Source organism: Squalius cephalus (assembly GCF_949319135.1).
Source record: "Squalius cephalus genome assembly, chromosome: 1".
Classification (NCBI taxonomy): Eukaryota; Metazoa; Chordata; class Actinopteri; order Cypriniformes; family Leuciscidae; genus Squalius; species Squalius cephalus.
Window position 1 is genome coordinate 38,008,401 of NC_137122.1, and position 26,932 is coordinate 38,035,332.

General features: G+C 36.5%; 2 protein-coding genes and 1 gene segment (V, D, J or C); all 3 read left to right on the plus strand.

The window, feature by feature from the left end:
- ighd (immunoglobulin heavy constant delta) overlaps positions 1-22,556 on the plus strand; it is a 790,210-nt gene extending 767,654 nt beyond the window's left edge. For 2 of the 6 annotated variants that reach the window (XM_079864368.1, XM_079864369.1), the window contains exons 3-7: positions 15,684-15,742; positions 18,776-19,081; positions 19,617-19,934; positions 20,022-20,333; positions 20,506-21,083. In XM_079864368.1, the coding sequence (XP_079720494.1) occupies positions 15,684-15,742; positions 18,776-19,081; positions 19,617-19,934; positions 20,022-20,333; positions 20,506-20,885 (1,375 nt within the window). In that variant the 3' untranslated portion in view covers positions 20,886-21,083. Of the gene's footprint in view, positions 1-15,683; positions 15,743-16,564; positions 16,656-18,775; positions 19,082-19,616; positions 19,935-20,021; positions 20,334-20,505; positions 21,084-21,872; positions 22,010-22,223 lie in introns of those variants that run through there. The other 4 variants (XM_079864371.1, XM_079864370.1, XM_079864372.1 and 1 more) reach the window with 3 other exon arrangements.
- Positions 1-26,932, plus strand: part of LOC307154331 (uncharacterized protein) — a 780,250-nt gene that overhangs the window by 680,399 nt on the left and 72,919 nt on the right. The window lies entirely within an intron of this gene.
- LOC307154404 (immunoglobulin heavy constant mu-like) lies at positions 22,224-26,932 on the plus strand. The segment is given in 8 exons: positions 22,224-23,380; positions 23,485-23,766; positions 23,841-24,140; positions 24,657-24,950; positions 25,113-25,433; positions 25,505-25,816; positions 25,973-26,260; positions 26,381-26,932.

The window sequence follows — 26,932 nt, forward strand, 5'->3', positions numbered from 1 at the left end:
AACATCTGTTCATCATTATGTGGACCTCTAGGTTAGGATGGGGAATGGTCTCCTATTCTCCCTATTCTGTATAGGGTCCTCTTGGCTGCAGATGTGCTTGTAAGCTAGCCAGAAACTGACCATATGGACTTGTTATTCAATGTATTCCTATATGATGGAAGGTATTCTCTTATTGGTTAACTCTGTGTAACTCGCCTCATATTCTTACTATATATACTCAGGCAAAAGTACCAATAAAGTGAGATGAGATAACTTTCTCCCTCAGCACTGGGTCATTGAAATGAGGTATATTGGGACCGCAAATCTTACAGCGTCATTTTAGATTATGAAATCTCAAGTTTTAATTTTTAAGTTATAGCCACATTTTATATACTCAAACTAGCTCTTTCTTGTATATGAATAAATAGTGGCATTGACATATGAAAATTTAATTATCACTAATTTTAATGATAAATGTTTATTTTCTGATACCAGGATCTGACTGAATAGCTCTCTTGTGAGAAGTCTGTTTTTGTGATGGACTGTCTCTCTGTGTATGACGGGGGCACAGTATTTCAGTCAAATACAAAAATATCAGAAGCATCTGTAAATGAATTATCACTAGTGAATCCAATTGTTAAAATAACATTATGCTTTTCTTCTCTAGAGGCTCACTTCCATTTGGTCTCCAACAATAACCTTGTTATTTTATATATTTAGAATCAAAAATAATATTTACTTTGTTTAAACCACACTTTGCAAGCAGACTCAAAATATAGACTGGAACTTAAACACCAGGATCTGATGAAAAGCTTTCTTGTGAGAGGTCTGTTTTTGTTATGGACTGTCACTCTGTGTATACGGGGGGTGGGGCACAGTATTTTAGTTCACAACAAAAATGTCAGAAACATCTGTAAATTAATGATCACTTTATCCATAATGTGTTTCTCTTTTTCATCATAATGTTTCACCTTAAGTCTTCACACAGAGAATCTACAAGAAAATTAAAAAGGTATTATTTTTATTTTTTGATTTTTGATTTTTGATTTATTACTTGACCGTGTACACCAACTGGCATCACAGTTCAATTAGTTATAGATCCTAAATGGTATATACATTCTGAAATATTAATAATTTATTAAATAAAAAGAAATGAAGAAGGGCTTTATAATAGAGTTTGGCTCCAAATGTTCTACATCTTTTACAACAATGTTAAGGGGCAAATCTCAATATGACATGATCTATGTATGAAGATGCACCTGTTTGTACAGCACTCTGCAGCACATCTCCATTGAATTTACTGCATGTCATGACTCCTGAATATTATCGTATTGAGTGTGTGTATTTTGATGCCTCTTTCCCTAATATGCCATAATTATTATTTTCCTGCTATATAATCTTTTCAGTTTCACTAAAACCTTTGCATCTCCATTCACAATTACACTATTACACTGTAATCCTTTAGTTTGGTTTATTTCGTAAACTTAAATTACTGTTTTTATCCAATTGATTTGTCAAATGTATTTAATATAAAGATTGGATTTTATATATATATATATATATTTAAAATCCAATCTTTATATTTGCTGAACTAAATATCACAATTAACTGTGGCTAACTGTGACTGTTTATGTAATATATTTTTAACAGACCGGATATATTCTTCCCACAAATATGCAGGTGCTTCCTGGTGATACTGTCAAAATGAAACCTCTCTGAGCTCCTGACTGAACTGTTAGAATAACCTTATGCTTTTCTTCTCTAGATGCACACTGACATTTGATGTTTAACAGTCTTTTTGATTTTGTATATTTTTGCATCAAGCATGTAATTATTACTTTGTTTAAACCACATACTCTGCAAGCAAATGTGGACTTGTACTTGAACTTTATTGTGCACTGTCACGAGTCGCTGTGTAAGTAAGTGCACGAAGACGAATAGCTCAATCAAGAGTCTTTAATCCAATAATCCTAAGAATACATATAAGAATCATGGGGAAAATTCATCCACCATCATAACCAAGACAAGACTCAACAAAGAACTGAACAAAACAGGGAGTATACACAGGCTAAATGAATTAATTGAACAACAGGTGAATGGAATTATAATCAAGGGAACAAACTGGCACACTCCATGAAACAGGTCAAATAACAGGGCAAACAGGAAAACAGAATCAAAGCAGATAATATATGTCACAGTACGCCCCCTCCAGAAAGGTGCGTCGTCGTGCCTTAACAGTCCAACTGAGGAGGGTGGGCGGAGGCTCCAGTGGAGGACGAGGAACAGGAAAGAGACAAACACAGTAGGAACAGGCAAAACAGTATATGGGGAGTGGAAAAAGGGAGGAGCCAGGAGCAGAGGGAGCCAGAGACCAGCAGGATGGAATACCACGGCAGCATTGAGGAAGGAAGGAGCCATGGTGGAGAAGCCCTCAATGACTCCATGGTGATGACTGATTGAGATGGAGACCACAGTGGAGGACCCCTATTGGCACCCTAGGCGAGACAATTTTGTACATTTTAAGGTTAAATGCATCAGTCTGGTGCCCTTTGAGAGTTTGAAATTAAGAGCTTCAACCGGCTTCAATCCATCAACTGTGCACATTGAACAAAGAAAAAGCATTGACTTGTACCTGGACATTAAAGAGGGCTCAAACATCTTTTTAGTTATGATATAAAGTCTCAAGTCTAAATTTAATTATCACTGGTGTTTATGATTTATATAAATGTTCCTATGATCGACATAAAATCCATATAGCCTATAAAGGTACTGTATAAATTAAAATGAATATTTCAAAAGTATATTTTACATTACACTATAGGAAAATTACAATACTTTTGTCCTAATTTCTTCACTTGCAAGAAATAAACCCTTGAGCTTTTATTTTGGAGAAAACACCAGATCACCATGCTGATTGCGTGAGCAAAGTGCGCACTTCTCTTTAAATCACACAGCACAAACAGAATGCCAAATTATATAGGCTGAGTATAGCGAGTCTGGCAAAAGGCGGATTCGAACTCGGGTCGAACGCGTCAAAAGCTACTTTCAAGCACCTCACGCTCTACGACCTATGCCACTGTAGATATTTAGAGGCGGGTGTCTTTTTGCCAAAAAGACAGGCACTTAGTGCAAATATAATAGAATAGAAATAATAATAATAATAATAAAATACATATAAATAAAAAATGGGTGACCACCTAGTTTGCCTTTGCCTATAGAAACAGCCTTAGTGGAGGAGTCCCAGTTGGAATTGAGGAGACGGCAGGCCGGGGTGGAGCCAGAGGGAGCGAGGACCAAGGCAATGCTGGAAGAAAGAAGGAGCCTGACAGAGGCAAGGGGATGGATAGACAAAGCACAGCCAGAGGAGTGGAAGACCGCGGTGTAGTAGGGTCAACACCTGACTGACAAACCCCGACGGAGCGAGTGAGGGCTCGGAGGGTTGACATGGAGCCCAGGGTTTCTTTTGCCAGGACGGAGCTGATGACTGGAAGCTAGATTGTGCATCCATGCAGCGCAGCAGGTGGATAGATGAGCTGGGGTGCTGAAAGGGACCAGCGGAGGCGGGGTCGACACACTAGCTTGCTGTGGTAGAGGAGGTAGGAGAGGGAGGCTGGGCGGGAATTCTGGAGACACAGAAAAGTCTGAGCTGGGCGGGACCAGTGGGGATTGGAGAACTCATTCACACCATAACTGTCCACAGAGATCGGATCTAGCATCACCTCGACTGTGGACATGTGTGCAGGGTTTCCACTCCATCCCCTCAAACTCCACGAGCAGCCCCACAGGAACAGTCGATGTAGCCGACACACAAACCTTAAGAAAATTATAACAAAGGTAAAAAAACACGGTAAACCGTAGTGGTGTCAACAATAATCGATTCGGCGATGCATCGCAATGCGGGGTATGCACGATTCACCACCTATAGCTGGTGTGTGGTGAGCGCACTGGCGCCGTTGTACTGTGGCTGCCGTCGCATCATCCAAGTGGATGCTGCACACTGGTGGTGGTTGAGGAGAGACCCCTGATATGATTGTAAAGCGCTTTGGGAGTACAGTAGTACATATGAAAGCGCTATATAAATGCCTCATTCTATTCATTCTATTCTTATTTCAAATATAAGCGCGTCGCGAGCACGCTCATAATGTAGACGCTGGCGCGACCATAACATCAAATGGCAAACGCAATGTAAGCGGAACGAAACTGAGCTACTCGTGACGGACTGTTTATCAGTTTGGACCAACGCAGCGCGAGCCGATCTTATACCACACAGCACTAAGAGATCCAGTAAAGAAAGCAGTTGAACTCGCCACTAAAGTAGTAATATCGCTGCTAGATCTAGTGAGAAACATTCACATTTCTCCGTTATTAACGGATCAAACAGCGCTGATGTGGAAACCAGGAAGAAACATTGTGACATGAATGAACTATCCAGTGTCCACAGATCAGCAACATTCACCATGGATTTACTGTAGTAACACTAACTGCAACTTTGGAAGTTTGGCAGGAATAGTAGGCTACAATGCTTTCAAGTAACGTTATGTCGGATTTATTTCGACATTATAACATTGCTGCCCTCAAATGTTAATCTGAACTAAAATAAACATTTGTTTATAAGCACAAAATATTACATTTAATTCTTTCCAAGGAGCTGTTTTGTTTTATATGCTCCTAAGAAGAGTCAATTATAGCTCCATCATTGCTCAAAGAAAAAAAAAATGTCATACTTGATGATGTTAGCTCTAATAAAAAAAGAATAAAAAAAAAAAAATCAAGGAAATTTCTCTGGCATTTCTTTCTTTTTGCTGTATCGAAAACGTACCGAACCGAACCATGAATTTTGTGAACCGTTACACCCTACACTGTTTATTTTCTGGCCTTGAGTTGGACAATAAAGTTGAAATTTAATTTCAAATGGTTCTCAAGCAGAGAGAAGAGAAACATTTCTCATTCAAAGCACTGAAAGCAGTGATTTATGCTTTCTTTTTCAGGTTTGAAAATGCCATATCCAATACCCTGTACCATTCAATTTATTTTATTTAATGGCATTAATGTCAAAGATACAGGAGAGTGATAATACACACATAGCAGCCAATAAAATCTGTTGTTCAATATCTGACTGCTTGTATTGCCTAATGACTGATGAAAATTTTGCCTTGAGTGTGTGCAGTAGAATTTTGATGCATCGCAATGCATCGTAGAATCGAATTGAATCGAATTGTTACCTGGTGAATCGTAATCGAATCGAATCGAGGGCAGTGCCAATGCACACCCCTAGTAAACCGCAATGTAAAGAAGGTTTGAATATTCTTTTCTTTTTTAATGGAGAGAAAAGAATCCTTAGCCTGTGTTCAGACGCCTTTTGTCTCTTTATTAATAGTCAGCATCATGGCATCCTTAAACTTTGGATATTTTAATGTTAATGGGTGTCGTGGTGCTGAAAAAAGGTGTGCTTTGTTTGTTTGTTTTTTTTATTGGAAAAAATCGGGTATAGTTTTTCTGCAAGAAACACACACAGATTTGAATAATCAGGTGCAATGGCAAAGTGAGTGGAAAGCAAATCTTTCCTTAGCCATGGTTCAAATGTTAGTGCTGGTGTAGCAGTTCATATTTCTTCAGATATACAAATACAAGATAGCAGAGCTGAAGAAATAATACCTGGCAGAATGCAAATTATAGAATTTAAGTTATATGAGTTATTAACATTTATGCTCCTAATGATGGTGTAGAAAGAGTTTCTTTTCTTTTTTTTTTAATAAAAAAAATATTTCAAAAATACCAAATAATAAAATAATAATTTTAGCTGGTGATTTTAATTGTACTCTTGATTACATTATGGATCGGAATCATGTTGAACCTAATCACAATTTGTCTGAAACTCTCAAAACCGTTGTTCAGTTTCACAATCTTGTAGACGTTTGGAGAGAAGCCTTCCCTAGAGATAAACAATACACATGGTTGAAAATTAATTCTAACACAGTCTCTGGTGCAAGACTTGATAGATTTTATGTTCAAAGGAATAATAGAGGAAGGTTTCTTAATAGTACATTTTGCCAACACCATTTTCTGATTATCATTATATTGCGGTAACTATGACCATAACACATAGCACTTCCCACCATAATACCATAATAATTATTTCAAGATAAATTTTGTAAAAAAATGTACTCTGTTTTGGAGAGAGTGGAGAGAGAGAAAGTTAAAGTATAAAACTTTAGGCCAGTGGTGGGATATTGGAAAAGTACAGATCCTGCTCTTTTGTCAGCAATATACAAGAAGTCGTATGATGGAACTGAAAGAAAAGTTCTTGGAAGTTCTTGGAAGTTCTTGAAAAGTCCAGTTCTTGGAAGAGCAAATTCTCAAGCTAAGCAGCTCCATCACTGATGGTGAAGAGACAGAAACTGCAAAAATGCTTAAAGAGTACAATTTGATTTTAAAGAATTTGTATGAAGAAAGAAGTCGTTGTGCATCCATACAAGGAAAATATCTTCATTTAAACAGCATGGATTCTTCTACAACTTTCTTTTTTTCATTGGAGAGGAATATTAGAGAGAAGAAAAATATAAATTATCTTAAATTGCCAAATAGAAAAGAGATAATGGAAAAGAAAGAAATAATTTCACAAACTTAAATTTTTTATGAAGATTTATATACAGCACAACCTTGTGACCTTGAAACAACTAATCAGCTTTTAGATGGACTTCCACACCTTAAAAATAGAAGATAAAGCTGAGTTAGACAAAGCCTTTTCATTTCACGAGTTAACTGAGGCTGTTCAGCAGCAATCCTCAGGAAAACCACCAGGGTTGGATGGTTTGACTTCGCATTTCTACAAAGCCTTCAGGTCCCTCATCGGACAGGATCTGTATGATGTGTTTTGTGAAAGTTTTGAATCAAAAATCTTACCCCTGAGTTGCAGAAGAGCTGTAATCATTATTTTACCCAAGAAAGGAGATCTTGGCCTATTAAAGAACTGGCAACCAGTTTCTCTTTTGGGAACTTACTATAAAATATTATCTTAAGCTCTGACAAATTGTCTCAAGGAATTTTTAGCATCCATTATTCACGAAGATCAGTCCTATTGTGTACCAAAGCGGTCTATATTTGACACGGGACATGTTGTATTTAACCGAACTGCATAAGTTTGATCTTGGTCTTGTTTTTTTGGACCAGGAAAAAGCCTTCGATAAAGTTGACCATGAATATCTGTTCAAATACTTGAAGGCTTTGGCTTTGGAAAACAGTTTACTTCATGGATAAGACTTCTGTATAAAGATGTTTATATATGCTGAAAATTAATGGAATTCTAACAAGACCTTTTTTTCTGGCCTCTTGTACACAATTTCCATTGAACCAATGTTGAGGATGTTGAGAGAGAAGCTGCAAGGATTGTCGGTTCCATCATCTTGCCTCTCAAATACTCCATAAGTGAAATGAACAGCTTATGCCGATGACATCACAGTGATCATTAGATCTGAAGATGATGTTAAACATCTAATCTCCTGCCTCAACATTTATGAGAGTGCTTCTTCGGCACGTGTCAATTGGGAAAAAACAGACACTTTATTATTATATTATTATTATTATTATTATTATTATTATTATCATTATTATTATTATTATTATTATTATAGGTCATTGGTCGAATCAGAATCTACCGCAACTTCCACATCAGTGCCTTTGGAATAAAGAAGGTGTAAAGATACTTGGACTGTTCTTTGGGACTGAACAGTTTATGAAAAAGAATTGGGAAGGACTTCTAGAAAAAGTGACAGGCAAGCTCCAGAGATGGAAATGGATTCAAGCCCAGCTTTCTTACAGAGGCAGAGTGCTAGTAGTGAACAATCTAGCCGCCTCGATGCTGTGGCTTCGTCTAACAGTGTTAGACCCTCCGAAAGAGCTTTTATCGCAACTTCAAAAAGCCTTTGTTGACTTTTTTTTTTGGGGGGGGGGGGGGGGGGGGCATTATTGGCTTCTTCCAGGGGTTCTTTGTCTTCCTGTTATTGAGGGCGGCCAAGGACTACTTCATCTCTAAGGTGAAAGCCATGAGGTTACAAACTGCCCAAAAACTGCTTTATTCTTCGGACTCTGTACCGTGGATCAGTTTTGGTCTTGCCATTCTATGGGGAAAAAACAAGATGGGTTTTGATAAGCAAATGTTTCTGATCTCAGAAAATGTTGTAAAGGACATGTTTAAGATCAAGTTTTATGGATCTGTGTTTGAAGCTTGGAGTTATTTTAAGCAGGAGCGAAAAGAGCATTTCGGCTTAAATGAACCACTTTTTCACAATCCCTGATTTTCCCATACTTTATTATGTCTTGCGTTGATATTTCTAGCTTTGGTTTAGCTGGTGTAACTAAAGTTGGAGATTTGATTGATTTGACAAATAGAGAGTGGGTTTCAGTACAACATTTTACTACAAATATTGGAGGCAGACCAGAGTTGATCCAGATCATTGTTGGAAATATATTAAAGAATTCGAAAACATCTTTTCCTACATCTTTGTGGGAATATATAACAAATTTTATGTCTGGTAATAATCATTCAGAAGTTATTTTTCCAGAAGTGTAACACAACAGGTAGACCAACATGGGAATGATAATGATGATAATGTGAACTTGTTGCTCTCTTTTAAAGGTTTACAAAGCCTTCCTTTTTCTATAGTGAGCAAACAAAATGTATATACTGTTTGTGTAAAGTCTTTCTTTGCTGGACAGTTAAGAGAGAGAAGAGATATAAAATGGAGATCACATCTCTCAGTGACAGAGAATAAATCACCTTCATGGCGGTTATTGTATAAACACCCCTACCAAAAAGGTCTGGTGATTTACAGTGGCGGATTTTACATTGTGCATTACCAACAAAAGTTTTTCTGTTTAAATGTGAATATTCAGATTCTTCATTTTGTACTTTGTGTAATGAACTTGACACAGTCTTTCATGTTTTCTGTGAATGTTGTAAATTATCTCCGAATTTTGAGTAGTTTAGAGATAATCTTTTCAAAAACAGTATTTATTTTTGGGTGTAAGTATTCTCGCGATAATTGGGAAATCTGTACTTTTTCAAATTTTTTGGTTGGTCAAGCAAAATTGGCCATTTGGAAGGCTTATAAAATTGAAATGGAAGGACAAAAAGTTCATATGGTAAATTTATTCAAGGCCTTGGTTGAATAGAATAAGATTAGAATATGAATTTAATAAAACGAATTGTAATCTAATGTTTGAGAAGAAATGGTGTGTAAACAAAAGTTTAACTCTCTCTCTCTCTCTCTCTCTCTCTCTCTCTCTCTCTCTCTCTCTCTCTCTCTCTCTCAATTTCAATTTCAATTTCATGTTGCTTTATTGGCATGACAAAAAAAAAATGCATCTGATATAGTAATACAAGAAAACAGGATAATTATGATGTAGATGCAGATACTAAACACATTCTGTGCATGTCCCTCAAAGGGTACATTGAAACAAAAATATATATATATATACACACATACACATACACATACACATACACATACACATACATATACATATACATACACATACATACATACATACATATACACATATATATATGTACATATAAAAAAGAAGAGAATACAGACAAACAAGATAATAACAAAAAAAAAAATATATATATATATATACATATATATAATACATAACTTGTATAAATACCTCTTAAACAATTTTCTATTAATTTAGCCTTGTATTGTGGCAGGAGAAGACATATTTAGCTGCTAGCCATGCTGTGCTTTTATCTTCCCCTAATAAAAAAGGAAGCTTTTTGTCCTCAGTGTACTGCCCTACAAAGCAAAAAGGCAGTAACTGCATTTTTGGTCAAAAATGAGTTATTATCATTTTCATGACATTCAAGGCATCCTTTGTTATGTGACAAAACATCTTATCTCAAATGTGTGTCGTTTTGGAGAAAAATGGTAATAGCTTTTGGAGAATCTGTAGTTACTGCCTTTTTCCTTGGTATTGTGCCACGTTTTTGGTAAGTAATACTAAGCAAATTTACAAAGCAAGAATACAGTAACTGCAAAATAGGGGTAAAATATCAAATTAAATATGAGGATTGATATATACAAAGAATAAGCTAATATAAAGTAACAAAGCAGCCACATGTCCAATAATCTACCTACAACTACTTAGGCTGGATGACAGAATAACTTTAAAGTCATTTTTCTCAGTTCTGCACTCTGCGTAGTTACTGCCTTTTTGCTTTGTAGGGCAGTGTAGGTAGTGAAGCCTGGTATATGTTTTTCAAATTTTTGGAAATATTTGGTTCTTAAGTCTTCATATTTGGGACATGTACATAGGAAATGTAATTCTGTTTCGATATCCTGGTGGCAGTGTGAACAGACACGTTCCTCTCTTGGTCTCCACACTTTTAAATGTCTACCTCTTTCAATTTCCAGCTCGTGGTCACTGACTCTGTATTTTGTTAAAATTCGTATTTCTTTTGGATTTTTTGTTTTGAGATATTCGGCCAATTGGATATCTCTGTTCAGGGATTGATAACAGAGGAGTTTGTGATGTATTTTATTTTCATTTTGCCATTGTTCTGTATACTCGTCTTTTAATTTAGTTTCAAATCTTTTGATTGAAGACTGAGGATTGTGTCTGTGGCGACTCTGATGCTCAGTGTACCTGTCTCTCTCTCTGCCTGTCTGTCCACTACTGACTGTGTTTATCTCCGTGTACCTCTGAGCCAGCTGGTCCAGGGGGTGGACATCTGAACCCCGCTGGTTGCTCAGGAGAGCTTTGTATGCAATGGAATTTTTATCAGCTTGATTTAAATGCTGCCAAAATTTAATTGACCTTTTTTGAATTTTAATTTTCAGAGGGAATATACCGAGTTCTGCTCTGCATGCATTGTTTGGGGTGTTTGGGCGAACTTTTAGAATAATTTTACAGAATTCCAGTTGCAGTTTTTCAGTGGGAGTTTTATCCCAGTTTTTAAATTCTGGATTAGAAACCCAAACTTCGCTTCCGTAAAGCATTATTGGTGTTATCAGAAAATTGTAGATTTTTAGCCAAATTCTTGCGGGGATATTTGTTTTTCCAAATTTGCATTTGATTGCATACAAAGCTCTCCGAGCTTTATTACATAGTGTGTTTATGGCCAGGTTGAAACTCCCTGATGCACTAATTTCAACCCCTAAGTAATTATATGAACTCTTTTGTTCTAGTCTGGTGTTGCCCAGAGTGAAGTTGTAACTCTGTCTATTTCCCAGAGATCTGGCTCTCCTCTGAAATACCATAACACTGGTCTTTTTCAGATTGACTGTCAGTGCCCATTTCTGACAGTACTGCTCTAGGACGGACAGGCCCTGTTGTAAACCTTCTTCTGTTGGGGACAACAGAACCAGATCATCGGCATAGAGCAGGAACTTGATGTTGGTATCATGAAGAGTGAGACCTGGGGCTGCAGATTGTTCCAACATGGTTGCTAGTTCATTGATGTAAATGTTAAACAGTGTTGGACTCAAACTGCATCCCTGTCTCACGCCACGCCCTTGCTTGAAGAATTCTGTTCTTTTGGAGCCAATTTTTACTGCACATTTATTTTCTGTGTACAGTGATTTAATAGTGTCATAGACTTTACCCCCTATCCCGCTTTCGATAAGTTTGTAAAAAAGCCCATCATGCCATATTGTGTCAAAAGCTTTTTTGAAGTCTATAAAACATGCAAATATTTTCCCATTTTTAATTTTGGTGTAGTTTTTAATAAGGGTGTGGAGAGTATAAATGTGGTCTGATGTACGATATTTTGGTAAAAAGCCAATTTGATTTTTACTTAAGACATTGTGCTTGGTGAGAAAGGACAGTATTCTGGCGTTAATAATACTGCAGAAAACCTTCCCCAGACTACTGTTCACACTAATGCCTCTGTAGTTGTTAGGGTCCAATCTGTCGCCATTTTTGAAAATAGGGGTGATGAGTCCATGGTTCCAGATCTCAGGGAAATAACCAGACTCCAGAACGAGGTTGAACAGCTTGTGGAGAGCTGCCTGCAGTGTAGGGCTACTGTGCTTTAGCATCTCAGGGCAGATGCTGTCCACTCCACAAGTCTTTCCAGCCTTCAGAGCCTTCAGTTGGCTCTGTATTTCTATTAGTGTTATTGCTGTATCTAGGGGGTTTTGGTAGTCTTTCACCTTTTCCTCTAAGTGGTGAAGTTTTTCAACTACTGAGTGTTGTTGGGGGGTGATTGCACTATAATCAATATTCTTATACAAAAATTCAAAGTGATTTTTCCAGATCAAACCATTTTGTATTGTTAATTTATCTTTAGTTTGTCTTGGACTGAATTTATTCCACAAATTCCAAAAGACGTTTTGGTCAATGGCTTCTTCTATTTTGTTAAGTTCTTCAGATCTGTAAAGCTCTTTTTTCTTATTGATTAGTATTTTGTAGTTTTTTAGTGCCTGATGGTATTGGACCCGTATCTGACTCTCATGGGGTTCTCTGTGTTTTTGGTTTGATAATAGTCTTAGTTGTTTTCTAGCATAAACGCATACAATTATCATACCATTTTTCTTTTGAGGGTTTGTGTTTTGTTATTTTGTTACTATAGTTAATTATTTTGAGATTTGATTTTGTAGCTAATTCAACAAATATATTGTTTAAATGCTGTGTAGCCAAATTTACTCCATCTTTTGTGCATGGGAATTTAATAAGTCTGAAGAGATTAAGTTTTGATTTGATTTCTGTACTCTCAAGTGCAGTTAAATAATTCTCTATGTTGCTGCATTTTTTCCATATATATTTTTGGTGGAGGTCATACATTTTGCTGGTTTCTGATTCTTGTACAAAGCTATACTTTGTAGACTTATTTAAATAAAGAGTTGTTTGGCAGTGATCTGAAAAGGGAATCTCTCTCTCTCTCTCAAATTCAAATTCAAATGAGCTTTATTGGCATGACTTGTACAGTATTGCCAAAGCATTGGCCATTACATAAGCAATGAACAAATAATCAATAAAGTCAATAAATCAATCAGTAAACAATTGCATGAATACAAACAAGAGGAAAAAAAAGAAAGAAAAAAAAACACCTTTGTACATTTGTACCAACATTCAGACAAGATAAGAATGATTCTGACTTTAGTTTTGTCCACTGGCTGACTCTCATAGTTTGTGGCAGGCTGTTACATATTTTGCTGCTGTTGTGATTGAGCTAGAGTTTTCTCCCAAAATATGATTTAATTTTTCTGAATCTGGTAATGCCATAAAATTTGGTTCTAGTTGTTGGAATCTAGTGAAATAGTCTGATCTAATGCTGTGATAGTGATCACAGTGTATCGGGAAGTGTTCTTCTGTCTCCACCTCTCTCTGAGAGCACAGTGAACACAGTCTCTGCTCTCTCGGCTGCCATATCTGCCTGTGTCGTCCTCTCTCTACAGCCAGACAGTGGTCACTCAGCCTGTACTTGGTTAGGGTCTTTCTCACTTTATGCTCTTTCACACAGCTCAAGTATTCTGCTGGTTTATAATCTCTTTTCAGGTGTAAATAGAGTTCCATCTTCTTTTGTGATTTAGTAGCATCTTTCCAATAGGTAATGTAATTTTGTTTTTGTAATTTTATAATTTGGTTGGGCCAGATAGTGCTGTGCTGGTCTGGTTGTAGTTTCAGCATCAGCTGTGAGAGTGCGCCCCGGTGCCGGTTCTGCCCTTGACACCGCAGGGCTTCAGCCTGGTATGAGCTCGGGTCACTGCGCTTCAGGTGCTGGTAGAATTTCACAGCTCTTTTTTGGATAGTGATCAACAAGGGGTATTGTCCTAATTCAGCTCTGCACGAGTTGTTTGGTGTCACTCTGTTTACTTTTAGGATGCTTTTACAAATTTGGGTATGCAGAGTTTCGATTTCCTCTTTTTCCCATTTTGAAAAATCTTGGGTTTTTAGAGGTCCCCATATCTCGCTGCCATACAGAGCAATTGGTTCAATTATTGCTTTTAGGATTTTTAGCCAGGTTTGAATTGAAATTTCATGTCGAATAGTATTTTTAATCATGTAGAAGACTCTCATTGCTTTTGCGTTCAGTTCATTCACATAAAGTTCCCTGTTGAACTCAGTTTTAGTCCCAGATATGCTCTGAATACGTATTTATTTTCCCTACACCTGGATCTATTTTGAAAAATCATTATTTTTTGTCTTTGCAAAGTTAATTTTGAGAGCCCACGTTTGATTGAATGTCTCTACGACGTCGAGGAGCTGTTGTAGTCCCTCTTTTGTTTTTGACAGAATGACTAAATCATCTGCAAAGAGGAGACATTTAATCTCTGATTCCGTTAGGGTTGGGCTGGGGGCAGTGGAATTATTTAATATAATAAAATAATTCTAATTCGCTTATATAAATGTTAAATTGAGTGGGGCTCAATGGGCAACCTTGTCTGACTCCTTAATGTTGGGAGAAAAATTCTGTTCGCTTATTTCCTATTTTTACAGCACATGTATTGTTTTTATACATGGTGCTTATCAAATCAAATGTTTTCCCTCCAATCCCTTTTTCCAGTAGTTTTAGGAAGTGTCCTTCGTGCCAGATCGAATCGAAAGCCTTCTCAAAGTCAATAAAGCAAGTGAAGACTTTGGATTTATTTTGGTATACATGTTTATCGATCATCGTGTGGAGTAAATGTGGTCAGATGTTCTGTGTTTGGACAGAAATCCAACTTGACTTTTGTCCAGAATTTTGTGAGTTTTGAGAAAGTTCTGCAATCTTATATTAATAATTGAACAGAATATTTCCCCCAGTTTAAATATGAGGAAACACAAAGGCCAAATTCCCTTAATCATACATCACAACAGATACAAAATATAAACCTGACAGCCTCTGCTAGAAATCTTATAACGGGCTGTGGTTGGATCTTCCATCAGGACAACGGTTCAAAACAAACATCAAAATCAACACAAAAATGGGTAACTGAGCACAAAATGAAGCTTCTGCCATGATCGTCCCAGTCCCCTAAACTGAACCCTATAGAAAATGAGTGGGCTGAACTGAAGAGAAGAAGCACCAACATGAATCTGAAGGATCTGGAGAGATTATGTGTGGAGGAATGGTCTCTGATCTCTTGTCAGTTATTCTCCAAACTCATCAGGCATTATAGAAGAAAACTCAGATCGGTTATCTTTGGAAATGGAGGTTGCCAAAAGTATTTAATAACAGGGAGCCAATAATTATGGCCAGCGTCTTTTGGGGAAAAGCATTTATTTTATAATGTGATTAACCCCCCACTTTCAATTATTTTACTTCAATGAAAGGTTAGATTTTTGTGAATTTTTTGAATGAAAGATCAAAAGGATAAACAATGCAGATTTATTTATTTTTTGATCATATTTTTCAGGGGTGCCATTAATTCTGACCACAACTGTATTATGATTTTTTCGTTCAAAATATGTTTTATTCTATTTAATTAGGCCTATTAGTAAGCACAAGCACACATCTGTACTGAGGGCAGAAGCAGGAAGAGTTTGGTTCAGATTATTAGCCTACTAAAAATTGCTTTCTAATTTCAGAGTCATCATGGTTTGAATATATAAAGGCTAATGCAACATAAGTGCTGCAAATATTTCTGACCTATAGATCAGCTGTGAACAATAGAAAGGCGAGATAAGTTTTCATCCATTTATTCTGACCAAAGTTATTTTGATCACATGAACATCGCTGCTTCGTGTGGGTTTTTTGGTCAGTAACTCAAAGGCATCAGTCACTGTGTCGATTACTTCGACTACTGGGGGAAAGGGACCAAAGTCACCGTTTCCTCAGGTAAGTTATTGCCGTTATTTTCTGTTATTTACTTTTTTTGTTTGTTTGTTTGTTTTAACTTATTTTGAAAGATCAGGTAGTCTTTATTGTCACAAAACTAACATGCAGACGTATTTACAATGTTTACCTTGGTTAACAGTGGAAAGATGCGTCGGTAACGGTCATTAAATAACGCGAAGCTAAAACTCTCCGATTAAAGAAAGTGCGAACTAATGTATCAAACTAAATCGTTTTGAAAACGTCGGCCTAGACAAAATATTGCCTATGAAAATGTATTATTGTGGTTATGGTATGGCTCTTATCGTGAACCTTCCCGCTGTGACGGCCTTTGACTACTGGGGAAAGGGAACAGCGGTCACTGTAACATCAAGTCAAATTAATGAAATAGCTTTCGAACCAAACAACAAAATATGAATCGTTATTCATAGCTATGAAACATATTTCTAGAGCCACTTATTAACAACACTTTTTAGTCAGAGAAAATAATATCATGGATAATTTGACAATAAATTACGAATGAAATCAGGTTTTAAGGTTGGCTAATTTGGAAAAGATCGTTTGTGTTTTTGTGCACTGAAGAAATTAAAAGTAGGCTATCACTGTGATGCTGCCTTTGACTACTGGGGGAAAGGCACGTCTGTCACAGTGACATCTGGTAAGAAAGAATCCTCTCAATAATCTTGGCACGTTTTAAATATTTGGCTAAATGTAATTTTCCGTTTCTAGTCCGTTTTGGCTAAGGCTAAATAAAAGTCTAAATAGTTCAATCTGTGGGTTATATAATCATAAATGAAAGCTACTTGGTAAACATATGATATAGCTGCTATTTTTGTACAATATCCCCTGGTAAAATGTCAGTGTGACAATGCTTTTGACTACTGGGGGAAAGGAACAATGGTCACTGTCTCGTCAGGTAAGAAATATATCCAACTACCAAATCAAAATCTAATTTAAGTTGCCTACGATAAATGTGCGCGCAGTTATTTTGTCGAAAAAAAATTTACATTAAAGAAACATTTCAATGTCGAGATTTTCTTGTTATGCGATTAGACAATTAAAGTCAGGACATAATCTAAAGTAATTTAGAAACGCAAATATTCAGATTATGAATAATTAAATTCGAAATAATTGTATTTGTGCATTCAAATAAAACAAGGAATTGGCTACAGGTCGTTCAACAGACTCTGAGCGTTGTATTTTTATACTGCACTGTAACATTAAAAAAATATTGTGTAACTGGGCTTTCGACTACTGGGGAAGCGGCACCAAAGTCACCGTAACAAACAGTAAGATTTTATGATTAATTGCAAGGACATTTGTATCGTAAAAAAGACACAATTTCACGTGTGTTTTATTATTTATTTATTTTTATTATATCTTTAACATAGTTTTCCATTGCAAACTGTCTTAATTTAGCTGTTGTCCATTTCATTAGATTTAAGACTAGGCTACATCATTTTATAATATTGTTCATGTTAAAAACGAACAAAAATACAACAGTAGTTATTCTTAAACGACTCCTTTCGTTGTACATTATTCTCTCATGTGTTGCCTTAAACTGCTCAATAGACGCTGAAAACAGCCGGAGCAAATATAAGACTAAAAATCCTAAATAAACTCTAACGTCTCGTTTTAACTTTATGCACTGATATCCACTAATATAATGTGTTATATTTTAAGTTGTTGATTTCATCCCGATATTATTAAATAATATGAATATAATAATAATAATAATAATAATAACAATAATAAACTGGCGTACTGATTTAGAAAGCCTTTATCTGTCGATGCATGAAGAGGACAATTGGAGATTTAAAATGTTTGTGTTTTTTTTTGTTTGTTTGTTTAACAACCGCTATTCAAGAAATCATTTCTAGCACAATGAAAATAAAATAATAAAATAAAAAAACGGAAGTGCGAGGGGTGTTTGTTTGCAGTATTTTGGGGGCTATTTATTTTTCAGTGATACATTTTTCGGGGGGGTTTTTTCCATATGATTTCATAGTTCAAAGTTGCAAACTGCTATAAAATGCTTTTATTTAAAATTCTCAAATGGTTGGAATTTTTATTAAATTTGTTTTTTAATTTACACTTCATAAGTACAAGAACTGTTTAATTTGAAACAAAATGAAAAGTCATTATGCAGTCATTATCCAGTAGCCTAATAAATTATTATTCGTTTAGATAATCCTTTATTTATTAGCCTATGGGCCTCTGTCTGATAATAAATATGACTGTACATATATGCTATATGACATACAGCATCTACACTGTTAAAAATAAAGGTTCTTAAATTACATTGATGGTTCCATGAATAACCTTTAACGTCCATGGATCATTTCCATTGCACAAAAGGTTCTTTAGATTGGCGATTAAAATGTTCTTCACTCTAAAAAAAAAAAAGTTTCTTTTAAGAACTGTTCACGGTCTATAGCACGAATGATATTTCTCGTATCATTTATACGCCAAAACGAGTTTTTGCGTACATATGATACGCAGTTTTCGCGTGCATATGATACGCACATTATGGCGTGTAATGCGCACGCCCTCCTCACCCCTAATCCTACCCAAGGGTTTTTCAGTGCGTATCATTTGAACGCAAAAACTCTTTTTGCCGTATAAATTATACGAGAAATATCATTCATGCTATAGATACCACTTTCATGAGATCGTGTTGGACTGACCAACAGTTAACCAAGGGGTAGCCTAATCAGTCTTACTTTTTTATTCAAATTAGACCAATTTACTTGATAAAGTAACTTACTTTAAAAAAAAAGGTATGACCAGTCTTAAAGAAGAAGAAGAAAATATGACTTGCTTGCAAGGTAGTTTAAGCAGTTTATCAACATGGCCACAAGACTCTGATGTAAAGCGAAGATAGCGATGTAATCTCAATCAATTTTTTTATTTATTTTTTATTCATTCATTCATTCATTCATTGGTTCATTCGTTCTTTTGACATGGCCTAATAGTGTTGCATATGTTACGTTATGTTGTAGTTTATTGTCTGAGAAAGATGTAATGTCTCTCCAGCTCAACCATCTCCGCCGAAGTCAATCTTCGCCCTGTCTCAGTGTTCTGCTGATTCTGCTGGGTTCCTCACCGTCGGCTGCTTGGCCAGAGGTTTCTCACCTGCGGACTCACTCACTTTCAAGTGGAAGGCTCCTGGTGATAAAGACCTGAATACTTTCGTGCAGTATCCAGCGTTCGGGAGTGACGGAGACTACACCCAAATCAGCCATATGCGTGTGAAGAAAAGCGACTGGAATCCTCAAAACCCTTACACATGTGAAGCTTCAAATTCGAAAGGCACTGTAACAACTGAAGTAACTCCACCAGGTAAGTCACATCTCTGAAATGTCTAATATTGTTATTGCTGTTGTTTTCAGTGTTTTGTTTTGTTTCTTCATGGAGGCTCATGTTTGAATAGACATTTTAGCACACTCTTATAGTTTTGTCAAATCATTGATTGATATTTTTTAATACCAATGAACCTGCTTTTATATTTTTGTGCATGTCAAGCAGTTGTCCTTTATCAGAGTCTAATGACAGTAAATGTTTTACACTAGCTGAGAACAGCAAGGCTAAAGATCTAAAAAACATTAGAACAGAAAAGTACATAATATGCTTAGTCCTTTAGAAATACTTTTTCTCTGACCTCATGCCAGGGAATACAGTGGCATATGAGATTTCTTCTTGTTTTATAAACAAAAGATAAAGGAAAAAGAAAAAAATAAGTTAAATATAAGTATAGGCTACAAGATTTAACATTGACGTTCAAACTCAAGAGCATCTATGTGCTTTGCCTAATAAAGCATATTGCACTATTTTCTTGCTTTTCATGTCCTCTCTGCTTTCTCCTGTATGTTGCCAGCTCCACCGCCAGATCAGCCTGCAACTGTCTTCTTAACAGTACCTACAATAAAGGAGTTAGAGAATGGGACAGCAACCTTCTTGTGTTTAGCCCGGCAGTTTTCGCCTAAAGCATACTCGTTTAAGTGGTTTCAGGATGATGAGGTGAAAAATGCGATAGACACCCATGACACAAGTGAGAAGAATGGCTCAGTAACCTTGTATAGTGCCACAAGCATTTTTCAAATCAGCGCCTACACATGGACGAACACAGACGTAAAGGTTAAGTGCGAGTTCGACCACAAGACGGGAAAGGAAGTCAGAGAGGCCCAATATACACGTAAGTTTTCTCTTGAGGACTGTGAATGTTTCATTATTCATAATATGTTTACCTCTCTCTAACCTGTTGCATGTCTTATTTTTGTAGATGATCCGCCAGAGTGCAGCGATATTGCTGTTGATATAGTCCCCCCCTCCCTTGAAGACATGCTGAAAAATAGACGAGGAGAGCTGAAGTGCATAGCTTCTGGAGAAAATCTAGGATTCAAAAAAATAGAGATTAAAGCAAATGATTTCATCATCGCTGAGGCATCAGAGGAAGATGTCAAGGAAAGTAGAAAAGTGGAACTTAAAGCCCCTATAGGCTATGAAGAATGGAGCAATGGCACAACATTTACGTGCACAGTTGAACACTCAGACCTATCACAGCCAAAGGAGGAGAAGTTCACCAGAGAAAAAGGTATGTTTTTTTTTTTCATTTTTGTAAAATGTAACACAGTTCTTGCTTCCACAAGGTCTCTTGATATACACAGTCTTCATTACAATTGACAATGAAGTTTATCAAAAAATAATAACAAGAAGAAAATGAGTGACTCAGTATTCTGGTCTTAATTGTGATCTTGTCTTACTAGGTAAAGAACGCAAGAGACCCTCTGTTTACCTGTTAGCACCCCCAGAGTACAAAGAGGGGGAAACGGTGACCCTGACATGTTATGTGAAGGATTTCTACCCCAAGGAGGTGTTTGTGTCTTGGCTTGTTGATGATGAACCTGCGAATGGGTACAAGCACATAACTAGCCAGCCAATGCAGAATGATAAATACTTCTCGGTCTACAGTCAGATCACAGTGGATTCTTCCGAATGGAAGAGTGGTACAGTCTACAGTTGTGTAGTGTACCATGAAACCATTGATGAAAAAATGCGCGTACTGACAAGATCTATTGCTGATAATATTGATAAGCCAGGTGTAATTAATCTAAGTATGAATACCCCTGCAACCTGCAAGGAATAGATCGTTATGCATGTGATGTCTTCCTGTGATGCTTGTTGAGTGTCTATCTTGTTCATCTTGTGTTTCTTTTTGTTTTTGAGTTACATGTCCATAATTGTAAGTGTGTTCGTCTTTAATGTTTGTGGCTTCTTGCTTTGTGAGAGATTTTCATGCATATCACATTTAGTAAAAGACTAATAAAAAAAGAAACTAAGCATATTTCCTGTGCACTTAATTTATGTTATCATGCCAGTTTTACATGTGTCTGTCCCTGTGTATATGTGAGCATATAAGGTCACAAAGACATCATAACATAACATCACTCCAAATAAATTGAAATTTAAAAAATGAAAACATTAAACAGTTAAAATAATAATAGATCGAAGTGAGGCATTTTAAGAGTAGGCTACTTTAAAATATATATAAAGTACCATTAGCAGGCACATAAAACTCTAAATAATGAGAGTAAATGCTTATTCGTCGGTGTGTGTATATTGTATGTCATTTGAACTGTTTGATATTATGATTACTCAGACACATAATGCTCTCCATTTTTTATAGTTCAGGGCATAGAGAATGATAATTCTTAGTCTCATCGGTTCATCTACAGCATGCCAAGACACATTCACAACTTCTTTGCCGTTTTGATTGATACATTCATGGTCACCTTTCTTTAAATATTTGATTTAATTATGTAGTAAGCAGGTTAAGATAAATAAATAAAAATCATCAAATTTCAGAAACAATATGGTTCATTAAAGGTTCTTTGTCCCTCACAAGATTCTAATTGGTTTAATTTGACTGCATATTCCTGCCTTTAGTCCACCTGTCTAATTTTAAATAAGGATGGACAGGTGAATTGATTAAAATCTTCAAAATCCTGCCTTTAGTCTATTATTTTTTTAATAGTTTAAAATCATCACAGACACAAGGAATATGCCAGACTCTTATACTCAGCTTGTGTTGGACAGTGTCTTAATGTGAATGTGTTCTTGTTGGTTTCCGCAGCGTGGATCGTGTGGATAGAGCATCCCCTGTTTGAACCCATTGATACAGATGACAGTGGCAATTCAAACACTGCTGTAACCTTTGTTTTCCTTTTCCTCATCACCTTGTTCTACAGCATAGGAGCTACTTTTGTTAAGGTATACACTTTTATACACTTTTTCTAGCTAATTTTCAATTGAGGATAAACATGAGACAAGATTTTATAGGAGCATTTGAGTTGGTTATCATTTGGATAAAGATGATGCAAAAAAAATTGGCTTTGTATTTTTATTGACATTTATTTTATTGATATATGCATGTTAAACAGAAATTGTTTTCATTGCTGTAATTGGTGTCAAATTATACTTTCAGGTGAAATGAAAGATCCCTTTAAGGACATGATGCAAGGCCTTTCAGAAGAACAGCTTTAAGACTATGACAGTTATTCTTTTTCTTCTTTTTTTTTTTTTGTAAATATGTGATTGTGCAGTTTGTTTGTTTTTAGATTTGACTTTAATAAAAGACAGAAACAATTTGACTTCTCTTGTATTTTTTTTTTTTGACATCTCATGGAAAAACACTGATTTGCATGACAAACTAATGTAAACTAATGTCTAAAAATGTTTATATACACTGCCACTAGGTTTTGAATTATTTTCTTCATTTTTGAATATAATAAACTGCACATACATTTCGTAAATCCTTAATTTTCTGCAAATCTGCAAGACTTTGTTCATTGGGTGACTGAAGCACGGCATCTTTGTGTGAATATTTGTAAGTGTGAAATTTCATGCTGCAAAGTATATTAAAATATAAATTGCATAACAGGAGAGTAATTTTATGTAAATGGAAAGGTGTCTTTCCTGTGCAGATGTGCTAAACCCTGTCTCAAAGATGCAGATGGGTTTCAGTTCTGCTTTTGGTTGCTATTTCAGCTTGACTGTTACTTAACGCTTCCATCTGCTATTCGCTATGCTTTCTGAAGCATGTTTTTTCATTTCCTTTTCTGTCCATCTTTTTTTTCTATTCCAGTATCTGCAACTTTAAAAACTCTCATGATGTAAATAACCACCCACTGAAGCATGAACAGGGCGTATTATTATATTGTCTATTTTAATTTATTGAAAAAGACAAGTATTCGTATGATTGATTTAGATTTTCATAAACTTTGTACCTCTTATATGTTCTGTTTAAACCACATTGCAAGTTAATTGATTCTTTCTTTGTTTCAGTAGTAAAACGTGTCACTCCCACTATTGCTCTGCTGAGTAGAGAGGAAGGTGATAGCATCGTGTTGCAGTGCCAGTTGAAGGATTATTACCCAGAGAAACTTACTGTACAATGGCTTAGTGGAGATAAGCCTGTCAGGGCTTCTGAAAATAAAATGTTGAAGAACACTGATAAAGGGGCAAACACCTTTACTTACATAAGTCAAATATCTATCGGTGCTCAATCTGAATACAAAAATTACACTTGTAAAGCCAGCCATAACTCTGAAGAGATCGAGATAAAATATGACATGTGCATGGGTAAGTTGAAAAAAAATTATAAAGATGAATCCTATATGACAGTATAATTAGTATATAAGCATCATCATTCTATGAATCTAACTGTATTAATTTCACATTTACAGCAAAGTCTGTGTTCAAACCTTCAGTCCAAGTAAAGAGAGCCCCTCTCAGAAACATTTTGAAGGAGAACAAAGTCACAATTTCTTGTATTGTTGAAGCGCCACACAACACTGACGTGTCATGGTTGGCAGACGGCACCAGTGAAAAAGGCACCAGTGCTTCCAAAGACCTCAATAAAATTGTGAGCAACTTTACTTTGTCGAGAGACAAGTGGAAACTGAAGACCATTGTTTGTACTGCTAAACATTCATGTTTCCCAGAAGAGAGGAAAACAATTCAAATTGGTAAGTTGTTAATTTTTGCACTGATCAAGTGTGACAATTTAGGTTGTGTATTAAAATGTATGTTTGATCTTCAGATGATATGAAGAAGGATCCTGTAGTGATGATCAGGAGGAAATCATCTCAGTCAGGCACTGCTTTGCTGGAGTGTGTTGTAAAAGATCTCCCCTCTGGTGAGGTCTGCATCAACTTCCAGGCCAACAGTACTGCTATCTCAGATTTCACTTGTGTGGACTGGACCCCTTCTGAAAACATTTGGTCCCTGACCACACATTCTGCAATCCCTAGTGAGCACCAGAAGAAGGGAAACAGCTTTACCTGCAAAGTTCACAGCACCTTCAAAAACTGGACATCAGATCCTGCTGGAAACCTTTTTGGTAGGGAACATGATCCGTGTGTGTGTGTGTGTGTGTGTGTGTGTGTGTGTGTGTGTGTGTGTGTGTGTGTGTGTGTGTTCACAACTCACTGCTCTTAATGTGTGTGCACTAACTTGGATGGGTTAAATGCAGAGGACAATTTCCGAGTATGAGTCACCTAGAGTTGGCCTTACATTCACTACACTACGTTTTACAAAACGTATTCACCTTTGTTTATTTTAGTTAATAACATGTCCATGATAGTTCACAGTGCATAATGTTAACAGATACAACTTTTGATCTTAAAAAATATATAAGTAAATGTTGAGATTAGCATAAACTAATATTAGCAAATGCTGTATACTTATTCTTTATTGTTAGTTCATGTTAACTAATGTAAGCAATTAAAACCTTCTTGTAATGTGTTATCATTAATTATATCGGAGACATTAACTCATGGATTGAAATGAATTTTACTAATATATGGATGTATTATGTTTTCTTTACTGCACATTTGATAACTTTTGTTCCCCTTAGATGATCCTACCATAGAGCTTGTTGTTGTTCCCAGTGTGGGTCAATCTAGTTCAGAGCCACAAAGGCTGCTGTGTTCTGGAAAAGGATTTGACCTGAAGATCAAGTGGTTTTCAAAATCTACGGAGAAACCTGACAAAGCTTTAGAGGTCTCAGTGATGGAAAATGGCTGTGTGAAAGTGGTCAGTGAGATATTGGTGCCACAGCAAGAGTGGGATCAAGGGGTCACTTACACCTGTCAAATTATCGATGAACACAGTGGGAAAACTGCTAATAAAAGCACCAGTATTTGTGCAGGTAAACACGCCTTATGTGACACACTCTCTCTCTCTCTCTCTCTCTCTCATAGTTTCAATAACATTGCAATGAGGTGCATATATCTGTGCACAATCTTATAATTCATGTTGTAGTTTCTTCCTTACCTGTAATATCTTAACAAATAAATTTACCGTCCAACAGTGATTTCACCTTCCAGTCAGCAGTCAGCGGTCTACCTGCATGGTCCTGTAAATCATGTGAGATCTGGCACACATCTGAATTTGACCTGTTTGATTGTTGGTCAGAATGTCAGTTATTTCTCCATCCAATGGAGAGAGAATGGAATTCATAATCCAAATAGCTCTGACCAAAAGCCTATAGATCATGCCAATGGCACTCAAAGCAAGAAAAGTATGTTGGAGGTTTCATATGAACAATGGAATACATACGCTGTCTTTACCTGTGAGGTAAAGCATTTGTGCTCTAATGTCTCACAGCAGCAGAACATCTCAAAAAACAGAGGTGAGCTCTCACAGTTCTCAGCCTTCTGTTAAAGAGTTTTATCTTTACTAATTGTTGCCAAATGTTCACAGACCCCAAACAACCCATTGTGAGGATCCTCAGACCCTCAGACAGCGATCTCTCTGGACAAAATCCTAGCCTTCTTTGCTTCATCACCGGTTTCTTCCCATCTGATATCTCTGTGCAGTGGCAACTAAATGGGAAGCAATTCAATGAGTCTCACTTCACTAACAGTCCTGCGGTTGCTCACACTTCAGGAGGTTTTTCAATGCATAGTGCCCTTATATTGCCTGCATCACAGTTGAGAGAAGGCGTGCACTCTTGCATTGTTTCTCACGAGTCATCCCAAAGTCCATTTATCGCAAATTTGGAGAACTTGTATGGTGGGTGCCATCAGATCGATCTATCTTTCTATCTATCTAGAAGACAGTAAATATGAAGATGGCAAATACAACAGAATATATTTGCAATACATATACCTCTCTGTATACTCTATTATCTGATCTGTTTCTCTCACTGTTTTTTATTTATTTATTTAGCCTCTTTTATCCACTCTGCTCCATCTGCAAAGCTACTGCAGGGTGCTAGTGAGCTGGTGTGTCTGGCGTATGGTTTCAGCCCTCCTGCTATCAACATCACCTGGCTGCTTGGAATGAATGAAGTGTCTGCCCACAATGACACCAACCCCGCAAAAGGCCCTGATGGCAAATTTAGTATCCGAAGTCACCTGCAGCTCTTGCCTTCAGATTGGGCACCTGGTGAAGTGTACACATGCAGGGTCACTCATGTAACTGGTACCCAGTTGCTTAACATCTCCAAAAAATCAGGTATGCAATATTTCATGCCCTGAATCCAAGTTTATCAAGGAAATAATTGAGTCAATAAACTTAAGAAATGTCATCATTTTCAAATGTGATCTTATTGTTTCCTCGGTTTGCATTTTACAGCAGTATTTGAAGAGGCTATATATATAAATGAGAATAAACCCGAATATATTGTGCAGGACACCATTGAAGAGACCTGGAACATGGCCTGTGCCTTTCTCACCCTCTTCCTCCTCTCTCTTCTCTATGGGTGCACAGTGACATTGGTCAAAGTGAAGCCTAAATGAGCAACATTTGGTGTGTGTGTGTGTGTGTGCGCGTGTGTGTGCATGTGTGTGTGTGTGTGTGTCTGTGTGTGTGTGTGTGTGTGTGTGTTTTCATGGCTTATGGCTTCTTTTGCTTTTAGTTTTTTTTTTTTAGTTTAGTTTATTAATTTTCTTTAACTTTTCTTAGCTGTGCAAAAGTGATATGGTACAACTTTTGGCCTCGTGGACATAATTAAATAAATGTTTTAACACTTTTTACTTATTTATTTAATCTGTCTACTAACAATATCTAACATTGTATAAACATTTCGCAGGAGAATTCTGTCAAAGTTTCATTGTATCTCAAATTGTGCATTGTGAGAACATTCTGTAACAAAATAACATTTTTGAAATAAAATTGTCGAACTCT